We start from the raw sequence: 10,590 nt of genomic DNA, 5'->3' as shown, positions 1-10,590 counted from the left end.
GTTTAGAGGCTTGGTGTTGTAGATTTGGTACCCTACACAACACTCCACCAGAGCAGCATCAGTTATCACGGGTGACAACTGAAAATCATCACATCACTCAATCAACAGGAACACTCACATCATGTGTACTGTAGTGTTAATGTTTGTGTGTTTGTTGTTGGTTGTGATGCTGTCACACTCTCTATAAACAGATTGTGTCAAAACAATTATAAAGTTATTGATATTTTTATACATGTTTTTATTATATAAAGAGTGCTGTGGTTGCGACACACACAGGAACAGGAAGTGCTTCAGATGCAGCCGTTGTATGTAAATAGCACAGCTCAAGTGAAGTGATGAGTGTGATAGTTCAGTCATAAAATAAACATTCTCTCATCATTTTTCTTCCCTTTATGTGTTTGTACATCTGTGTGGGAGTCTTTCTCCAGTGGAACACAAAAGAAGATATTTAGAGAAATGTCTCGGTGGTTTTGTGTTCAGACACTTGAAGTCAATGGGGTTCAGAGTTGTTTGATGATCGACTTTCTTCAAAATATCTTCTGTTGTGTTCTGATGAAGAAAGATGCTCATACAGGTTTGAACCGAAATGAAGCTTCGTAAACGATGACATAACTCTCATTTTTATCTGAACTTTTCTTTAATATTTCTTATGTAAGTGACAACGGATGTGTGTTCATGAAATGAATGTTGCTGTTGAACCGTGGTCGTCTATTTTCAGAGCAGTCACCAAATTTAGAAGTTACTTTACATGCGTGATCTGAAACGCACACACACACACACACACACTTCCTCTTCATCAGTATAATGGAAAATCTGTGTCAGCTTCATCCTCTGAGGGTTCTTTCACTTCCTGTTCTGGTGGGTTTGCTCATCATCAGTCTGTCACTGTGTGTGTTATGAAATTCAAGGTTTTTCTTAACATTGTTTAACAGAATGTTGTTGTTTTCTGAGACACAAACACACACAGAGAGCATGTAATGATGTGTTTTCTCTCTTCAGCTCTGATGCTGCTCATCTGTGTCTCACACTCATAGAAGACTCCAATCCCCCCCATCCCACCCCAACACACACACACACTCGACATGTCTGCTATACAGGTACACACACACACACACAATTTGATCATTAATAATAACTGTATTTAAGTGATAAATAACTGTGTCTGGATGACATGAACTGTCAAGAACATTTTTATGTTTTATATGTTTTGAAGTGTGATGTTATTTTTACTTTTAATTTAAACACGGCGTTAATATCTTAGAGATGACTGAACATATGAGCAGGATGCAGGACGGGTGTGATCGGTGGTTTGATTGGTTTTGATTTGTCACGCAGACATCATGGCCGCCCGGCACCGAGTGTGTGGCCAAGTATAACTTCCAGGGCAGCACAGAGCAGGATCTGCCCTTCTGTAAAGGAGACTTACTGACCATCATCGGTGTAACCAAGGTAACAGCCAATGAGAATCTTCTGGACATTCAATGACCACACAGAGTTGATCCACATTTATGATCATGTGATGTTAAATGCAGAATGACACGCATTCAGCGAGTGTTGTGATTGGTTTATATGTTGACTCAGGACCCAAACTGGTACAAAGCAAAGAACATAGTGGGCAGTGAGGGGACCATCCCTGCAAACTACGTCCAGAAGAGAGAGGGAGTGAAATCTGGAGGCAAACTGAGTCTCATGCCGTGAGTCTTTATCTGGACATCTCTATCGTTGTGACGTCTCAATGCTTCACACGCATGACCAAACACACTCCCCGTCATATATGAGCTGTGATTGTGTGTGAGATCAGTGTGATGGAACCTCTTCAGTCAATCACATCATATCAAATATATATTGACTTAATGGGGATCAATAACACTGATACAAACCATGAAATCATATTCATAATATCATGGTTTTGATTTATTAGGAGGGCTTTTATTTTGACATGCACACTGTTTAGAATGTGATCGTGTTGCTAACAAATTCATTTAATCACACTTTAAAAACAAAGAGCTGTAGATCTGACACACATGTGTCACGTGTGTGATTGCGTCTCGATGTGGTCTCACTGCACACTCTCAGTCTGATACACTTTCCCTTTACTGCTGTGATCGTGATCATATGTTCAGTTTGTGCTGCTGAAAGTATGTAAATGACCATGAATGTTGTGTTCCTCTCGTGGCGTCTAACAACATTTGTGTTTTTCAGAGTAAAATCAAACATTCTCACTGTGTCTGTGTGTCTCAGGTGGTTTCACGGTAAGATCACGCGAGATCAGGCCGAGCGGCTGTTGTATCCGCCGGAGACGGGTCTGTTTCTGGTGCGCGAGAGCACAAACTTCCCCGGCGACTACACACTGTGTGTGAGCTGTGAGGCCAAGGTGGAACATTACCGCATCATCTATCACAGCGGAAAACTCTCCATCGATGAGGAGGAATACTTCGACAACCTCATGCAGCTGGTGGAGGTGTGTTGTGTGTGTGTGTGTGTGTGCGCGCGCACGCACGCACATGTGTTTGTATGCGTCTGTGTGTGTACGCGTGTGTCTGTATGCGTGTGGGTGTGTGTGTGTTTGTGTGTGTCTGTCTGTCTGTCTGTCTGTCTGTCTGTCTGAATGTACATGCGTGTGTGTGTACATGCGTGTGTGTGTGTACATGCGTGTGTGTGTACATGCGTGTGTGTGTACGTGTGTGTGTGTATGTGTGCGTGCGTGTGTGTGTGTGTGTGTGTGTGTGGGGGTGTGTGTCTGTCTGTCTGTGTGTACATGCGTGTGTGTGTACATGCGTGTGTGTGTACATGCATGTGTGTTTACATGCGTGTGTGTGTACATGCGTGTGTGTTTACATGCGTGGTGGTGTACATGCGTGTGTGTGTACGCGTGTGTGTGTGTGTGCGTGCGTGTGTGGGTGTGTGTGGTGTGTGGGGGTGTGTGTCTGTCTGTCTGTGTGTACATGCGTGTGTGTGTACATGCGTGTGTGTTTACATGCGTGTGTGTGTACTAGTGTAAGTGTGTATGTGCGTGTGTGTTAGGCACGGGCTGAATACTGGTTTCAAGGTATACCGAGGTTTGAAAGAGTCAAGGTTTCAAAAGCACTAAAATTTTCAGTGACACCGTTTCTAATGTATGAGCTGTTTACAGACAAAGATACACAATTAAGTCATGTGATGCTATGTTTGATGTTTAGGCCTTATACATGGGCTATGACCAAAAAAAATCATAATTTTATGATTTTAGGGCATTATTTTTACCTGACATATATGTTCTATGAATGTTGCTTAAAAATAAAATCATTGTGTCCAGTTGAAAAGTTGTTGTTTGTATACGCAGACATTTGAAAATAACACATTTTAGTGTTGTGATTGCAAAACTGTGAAACCGTGACATTTTTGTGAAAGGTTATCATACCGTCAAAATCTCATACCCGCCCATGCCTAGTGCGTGTGTTTGTGTGTGTGTGTGTGTGTGTGCGTTCGTGCATGTTTGAGTGTGCATGTGTATGTTTGTGTAACTGAATTCCTCACATTCTCTTGTGTTTGTCTTTATTTTCTCATTCTATTCTCACTGCGTGTCACAACAAGCTGCTCATACATCACACAGATCTCTGTACACCAGAGCAGACCTCAGTGTGTGTGTGTCTGAGCTTGTGTAGAAGATTATTTGTTTGTGTTAATGTTGTTGATTGTAACTGGATCTTCAGATCATTTGTGGGAGTTTTCTGCCCTCTAGAGGCTCAAATCAATAAATCATCATCTGAACAGTGTTCTCATGTTTGACAGCAAAACTGAAGAATATCTGTGTGCTGCTTCTGCTGAGCGCTGGTTGGTTGCTAGGGTGTTGTGAGTGGTTGCTAGGGCATTGCACTCTAACACCAGACAAAACGAAAATGTGTGTAATATTCAGATCCCAAACTGAAAAGAAACATGAGATTCACGTCTGCAAAAAACTCATGTGACCACGTGTGAAATGTGTAATTTGGAACATTTTGGTGTGAAGTCACATGTGAAACCCATTGAATGACATGTGCAATGTGGTGATATGTCTCCACATGTAATCACATGTTCTTTACATGTTACCAAATGTTGCACATGTCATCTAATGGGTTTTTACATCTTATGTGTTTCATATGATAATTCACATGAGCTTCACACAAAAAGTTCTAAAAACACACATTTCACTTGTGATTTTTGCATGTTAAACACATGTTGTACACATGAGATCACATGTTAAAACCATGTGAAATGTCTTTTCTGTAAGGGATGTAAGATGTAGCCGTGACATCATATCTCATGACGGCTCATGTGTATTATTGACTCATTTATTAGTGACGAGATTCTCGTTTCTGTCTCTCTCCTCTGACGTCTATCCCATCATGCATCTGGTCTCTTGGGTATCTCTCTCTCTTCTCACAGTAATTCAGTTTCCTGTTTCTCATACTCAGAGAGGAACATCTGCTGTCACTTCTGACCCCTTACACACACTTTGTGTTTAACAACATGTGTAACATCACTCAAACAGTGTGCATTAACTTGTGTGTGTGTTGTCAGCACTACACAAAAGACGCAGACGGTCTGTGCACACGCTTGATCAGACCCAAACTGATGGAGGGGACGGTTGCGGCGCAGGACGAGTTCTTCAGGAGTGAGTGATACACTACAGTCCGTAATAACATCTGCACACAGCACAACAACACAAATGATAGTGAGGAGGGGTGACTAAATAAAGCATGTTTTACTGTTCAAAGGTCAACTGTGGTTACACACATCATGATCAATCTGCCCAACAACACCATCACTTTCCTTTTGCTATAGAGTGTTGATGTGTGTGTGTTTGTGTGTGCAGGTGGATGGGCTCTGAACAGAAAAGATCTGAAACTTCTGCAGAGTATCGGTAAAGGAGAGTTTGGAGGTGAGTGAAGGTCAGAGGTCAATGATGATGAATGTTCATACACTGCAGCATCTTCTGATGTTTGAGTGTGCGTTTTTTTTTGTGTGTGTGTTTTTTGTTGTTGTTGTGTTTGTGTGAATGTGTGATTTTGTATGTGCATGTGTGTGAGTTTGTGTGTAATTGTGTGTTTGTGTGTGTTCAGATGTGATGGTTGGAGATTACCGCGGCTCAAAAGTGGCTGTGAAGTGCATCAAACATGACGCCACAGCTCAGGCGTTCATCGCTGAAGCTTCAGTCATGACGTGAGTTTCTCGAACACTCTTCTTTCATCACATTGTACTTCATATGTTCATTTACACACGCATGTGTGTATGTGTTGCTGCAGTCAGATGAGACACCCTAACCTGGTGCAGTTATTGGGAGTGATCGTGGAGGAGAGGGGCAGTCTGTACATCGTCACAGAATACATGGCAAAGGTGCGCTTCACCTCATGTTGATGCATCTAGAGCTAGTGTTTCAGTGTTTGTGTTAAAGGAATTGTGTTGTGTTGTGTTGTGTTGTGTTGTGTGTAACAGGGCAGTCTGGTGGATTACCTGCGCTCGCGGGGTCGTACCGTGCTTGGGACCGACTGTCTTCTTAAATTCTCTCTGTGAGTAAAGAGACGCATGATCAACGCAGCTTGATTTGTGATCTTCATGGTTGTGTGTCTGTGTGTCTGCGACAGTCACGTGTGTGAGGCGATGGAGTATTTGGAGGCCAATAACTTCGTTCACAGAGATCTGGCGGCTCGTAACGTCCTGGTGTCCGACGACAACATCGCAAAAGTGAGTGACTTCGGTTTGACCAAAGAAGCCTCGTCCACACAGGACACGGCCAAACTGCCGGTGAAATGGACGTCACCGGAGGCTCTGCGTGAGAAGGTGTGTGAGTCTGACCCTCATCATCACATCTCTAATGATGTCAGAGGTCACAGTGTACGGCTCTCTCTCGTTTCAGAGGTTTTCCACCAAATCAGACGTCTGGAGTTTTGGAGTTCTGCTCTGGGAGATCTTTTCCTTTGGCCGCGTGCCGTACCCAAGAATCGTAAGAACGTCACTCGTAAACATCTGCGTCACACAGAGAGCTTAGCTTGAGGTTTCTTTACGTTCGGTTCATCACGAGTCAGACAGAAAACACTAAAGAGACAAACCACTGAACTTTGTGTTTATATTTGCAGAGAGATGTTTGAAGCGGACACATGTGACACACGTTCAGTTTCATAGTTTTCATTTAAAAATAAATCTTGAGAATGTTAGAACACAACGTCCTGACGCAGCTTTGACTCAGAATGATGTCATTTCTTCTTCTGATGATGTAGAAGGCTTCAGCTTCAGATGTGTTGAATGTTATTGTTGTCCAGCAGAGGGCAGTCTGAGCTTGTGTGTGTGTGTGTGTGTGTGTGTGTTTCAGCCGCTGAAGGAGGTTGTGCCGCGGGTGGAGAAGGGATATAAGATGGATTCTCCTGACGGCTGTCCGGCCGCCGTCTATGATCTGATGAAGCAGTGCTGGACACTGGACGCCGCCGGCCGACCCTCCTTCCTCATGCTGCGTGAGAAACTGCAGCACATCAGAACCAACGACCTGTATCTGTGAGGGGCCGCGGGTGTCCGTCGGAGAGTAAAGAGGACCAGAGAAAAACTGTTGTGTCACACAACCAAACCTCTTACTGCGGATCAACGTCCTCGATCACGTGTGTGTGTGTGTGCGTAAGTGTTTGGAGATGGACACACACTCTTCATGAATATTCATATGAGCAGAGGAACACTCTCATCGTGTGTGTGTGTGTGTGTGTGTGTGTGTGTGTGCGTGCGTGTGTGCGTCTCATCTAATTCTCCTCTCTGCTCGTAGCATCAGTGAGGATTGCGGGTCTTTTCCTCCTGTGTTTTCTCTTTATATTTTTCTATATTTTGCAGAAGTGATTGTCATGGGAACACGCAGCTCATATTTTACCCCAGACTGTTATCAGTTAAAGCTCTTTTTTAACACCACTGTTGATTTTTTGTCACTTGCTAGATCATAAAAGTATCAACTAGTGTGAGAGACAGCACAACTATGTCTAGATTCTGAATGTTGTATGAATAAAGAGGTGATGATGTGTTGAGCATCATGTGATGAGAATGATATGTTTGGCATTTTAAGTCATGAGAACTTTTCATGATCAATCCAAAACAGTTTACAGGTGCAAGACACTCACTTTGCTTCAGGCACAATCTAATCTCTTTGTTTCTTTTGATTTTGGGGTAAATTGTGAGACGTGCACACACATACACACACAGCTCTTCTTCTCTGCATCTGTCGTCTTTTGTGTGTGTGTGTGTGTGCATGTGTGTGTGTCTCTGTGTGTGCATGCATGTGCGTCTGTGTGTGTGTGCGCGCTTTGTCAAAGTGCCTGCTGGAGTCGTCATGCAGTTCCTGTTTGTCTTACATCACCTCTGCCGTACAAAATCAATGTTAATATTTTAGTTTTTTAAGGTCAGTCTTTTTTAATGTTTATATTTGTTGACTCGTCATGTCCATTGAGACCGTGTGTGTGTTCACTGGCGTCATGCTTAAGAAAAGCCTTGAGCGGGGAAACACACACAGACACACACACACACACACACACACTCCCGCAGCGCTTCAGAGGGGTCGCTCCATCAGAACTCTTTACATGTCGACCTGTTTTATATTTCAAGAACTGAAAACATGAGAAGAGAAACATGACAGAATGATCCAGAGTGTGATGCATGTTCAGAGATTGGAATAACATGTCAGTTTAATGTTCGTTGTTTTCATATTCTGCTATGTTTATGAATAATAAATCATTCCAACTGAAGGAGGTGGAGTCAATACTGGTGGGCGGAGTCTGATGATGTGAAAGTGTGGTGTACTGAAGTGTTTCTGCTCTGTTGTGCATGAATCATTTGTGATCTTTTATCATCATAACTTACTTCTGTTCTCTTACTTCTCGGTCAGTCGTCTGTTCTTCAGCTGTTCAACCATCTGTCATATAGAGACATTTTTCAACTAACCATCAATTCTGATCTTAATAATAAAACCAAACCTGTCAGCCCTGTTGTTTTTCCCTGAACATCTCCTTTCATTCTCAAGTCTGTCTCAAGCGAGTATTAACAGTAAATATGGCAGTGAAATGATTTTCATGTCGACTTCAGCTCAGATGTTTCCATCACACATGTTCGTTGAGGTTCTAGAAAGATGTGTCATTTTTACTCATTTTATGACGCTTGTGTCACAGAGTTGACGACTTTATATCTAATGTGTTATATGGCAATAGATGTCATAACCCCGTCACACGGGTATGCACGCTAACTTGTGTTCTCTGACACGGTGTCATTGCTCAAATGTAGTTCTCAGGTCTATGTCATTTAAATATCAACATAGTCTCGGATGTTTCTCCTAAAACTCTACGACCCTTAAACAGGATTCTGTGTACAGTGGGAATTAAAACCGATCGCAAACCTCATAAACCCAGATTTGATTTCCAATTATGTTACTTTGTTACAGTGTTTCATTTACAGAAATCGACTCTTGTCGTTGGGGGAGATAAAGATCTTGCAGCTCTAAAAATCTCTCAGACAAAGAAGGTCCAGGTGTCAAAGAGTTAACTTTATTTACTCGAGTCAAACAAAGTGAGATTTTCCAAGTCATCTGAAAACCAAGCGCTTTCTAGTCTACAGTTACAGTAAAACTTCTGAAAGGTGGTCGCTTCTAAAACCAACCAGGGAAGTTCCTGTAATATTTTATCAACCAATTGTCGTTTTTCTGCCACAAATAAATCCCAGGCAACAGGGTACGGCAATGAATAATTTTGTTGAATGAAAAAAAGAAATTCACGTATAGTCCAAAACCATTCTGATCATACCAATAATTTGAATTAGACAATCGGAATAAATTTTGGATTGACTCAGAAACGTTTTATCAGCTTTACGTGAATTTCTTTTGTTCATACAACTAAATTATTAATCGTTGAAACTACTCAACATACTTGTGTGCAGCCCACTTGACACCATTTGTTTATGTAAATCCAACATTCATTTTTTTGAGTGTGATTTCAGATTGTACTACTAATACACTCATGTATACTAAGTTCCTATGAATAGTTCTTAATCCTGTTTTTCTTAGATATATAATAACTGCGGTGAATAACAGTGCCCAGTGCATGTAGAATGTATCTATGTCTTGTCTGTGTTCAAAAACTGTTCAAGAGGTTTGTTGAGTTCAACACATCTCCGAAAGTTGTTCCAAGGCCATGTTTAGCACCATTTGGCAACACTGATGCTCTGTTGTTATATTCATCCAGTGCTTTAGCGTCATCCAGCAGAGAGAAACCGTGTGATGTGTGTGTGGTGTGTTGGTCACACATTGTGTGTCTTTAGTACTATGATGTTCAATAGTGTCTTCTCCAAAGTGTGCACTTCAATCTGGACTCAATCTACAAATGTTTGCTGTTTGATTATTATGAGATTTTTTTAGTTCTTTCACAGCGCACATTGTTGTGTTGTGTTGTGTTGTGTTGTGTAGCATACGCACTCACAGCGGGATGAGACAGACGACAGCTCACGTGTCTCCTCTGGGGTATTCAGCAGACGCTTGTTTAGACTCGACACCAACAAATAAATGAGAAACACAAGAGCACAGAACTGAAAGGCATCGTTCTCTTGATGTCGTCCTGAGATTTTCTCTCTCATTTGTGTGTTTTCTTTTTTTAGAGTAATTGTGTGAGCAGGAGTAGTTTTGTGTCGTCTACATGTGTGACCGCTGACAGTGGGATGCTTATGTAAGTTGTACCTCCAGCTCTCATGACCCCGCACATCTGTGTCTGTAACCAAACACAACATAAACACAATTCACAAACTATTCAACCACCCGACTCATTTCACAGTTAGAATTCCTTTGTTCAATTCAATTTATCTATATAGTGCTTTACACAATGTGCATTGTTCCAAAGCAGCTTTACAGGAGGAATAAAGAAAAAGAGAACATGTAAAACACAGCAGAGTGCATGGTGTTTATAGACCAAGCAAGATCATTCTAATAAATAATATCTAATAAATAAATAGATTCAGTCTCCCGGTGAGCAAGCCAACACTGCCCTAGTGGGTCATAATTAAAATGATGAAAACTGGTTACGTTTCACCAAATAATGTCTTGAAATGTTTGTTTTTTCTCTAGTTCTATTCCTAAATCAGTGTTTTGGTCTTAGGTTTGGTTTGGTTGTGGATGAGGTTGATCAATAAAAAGCTTTAATCCTGACAGCCGCCTTCATCTTCAATAAGTTGAGCTCATGAAATCCTCCGGACGCTGCGGCTCCTGTTGGTGTTTACAAATGACAGTATTCTGTTCTACTGATATATCGCGCTTGTTTTCCAGCCGAGCGTTCAGCGGATGTAATTACAATATTGCCAGAGTTTCATCTCAAGACGTGTCTTTCAGGATTTTCTCAGGCACATGTAGAACGTGTTAATCAAAGGCTTTCAGTCGCACTGTAATTACAGTGAAAGCAGTAATTCTTCTACCTGCAGTCACTTTAACACCACATCTGTGATGAATGTGGAGATCTATGTTGTGTGTTTGGTTATTATGATCTCTAGCAGGCCATTGGTGGCACGAGAGCCTGCGGTGTTGATGATGTCATCGTCATCCTTGACTGCAGATTCTTTCCCCGCAGACAA

At 41.9% G+C, this 10,590-nt stretch overlaps 1 protein-coding gene across 1 annotated transcript in view; it reads left to right on the top strand.

Annotated features, from left to right (window-relative positions):
* The window catches only part of LOC130435749 (tyrosine-protein kinase CSK), a 17,397-nt gene extending 9,430 nt beyond the window's left edge, over positions 1–7,967 (top strand). Inside the window, exons 2-13 of the mRNA XM_056766568.1 lie at positions 1,000–1,097; positions 1,336–1,449; positions 1,582–1,694; positions 2,242–2,461; positions 4,540–4,633; positions 4,835–4,900; positions 5,082–5,181; positions 5,265–5,355; positions 5,455–5,528; positions 5,604–5,799; positions 5,876–5,962; positions 6,329–7,967. Coding sequence (XP_056622546.1) covers positions 1,083–1,097; positions 1,336–1,449; positions 1,582–1,694; positions 2,242–2,461; positions 4,540–4,633; positions 4,835–4,900; positions 5,082–5,181; positions 5,265–5,355; positions 5,455–5,528; positions 5,604–5,799; positions 5,876–5,962; positions 6,329–6,511 — 1,353 coding nt within the window. The 5' untranslated portion in view covers positions 1,000–1,082 and the 3' untranslated portion in view covers positions 6,512–7,967. The remainder of the gene's footprint in view (positions 1–999; positions 1,098–1,335; positions 1,450–1,581; positions 1,695–2,241; positions 2,462–4,539; positions 4,634–4,834; positions 4,901–5,081; positions 5,182–5,264; positions 5,356–5,454; positions 5,529–5,603; positions 5,800–5,875; positions 5,963–6,328) is intronic.
* The last annotated feature ends 2,623 nt before the right edge of the window (positions 7,968–10,590 follow it).

Source organism: Triplophysa dalaica, chromosome 14, assembly GCF_015846415.1.
Source record: "Triplophysa dalaica isolate WHDGS20190420 chromosome 14, ASM1584641v1, whole genome shotgun sequence".
NCBI classification, from domain to species: domain Eukaryota; kingdom Metazoa; phylum Chordata; class Actinopteri; order Cypriniformes; family Nemacheilidae; genus Triplophysa; species Triplophysa dalaica.
Note: the sequence above shows the minus strand (reverse complement) of the source record. Positions and strands in the feature narration are given on the sequence as shown.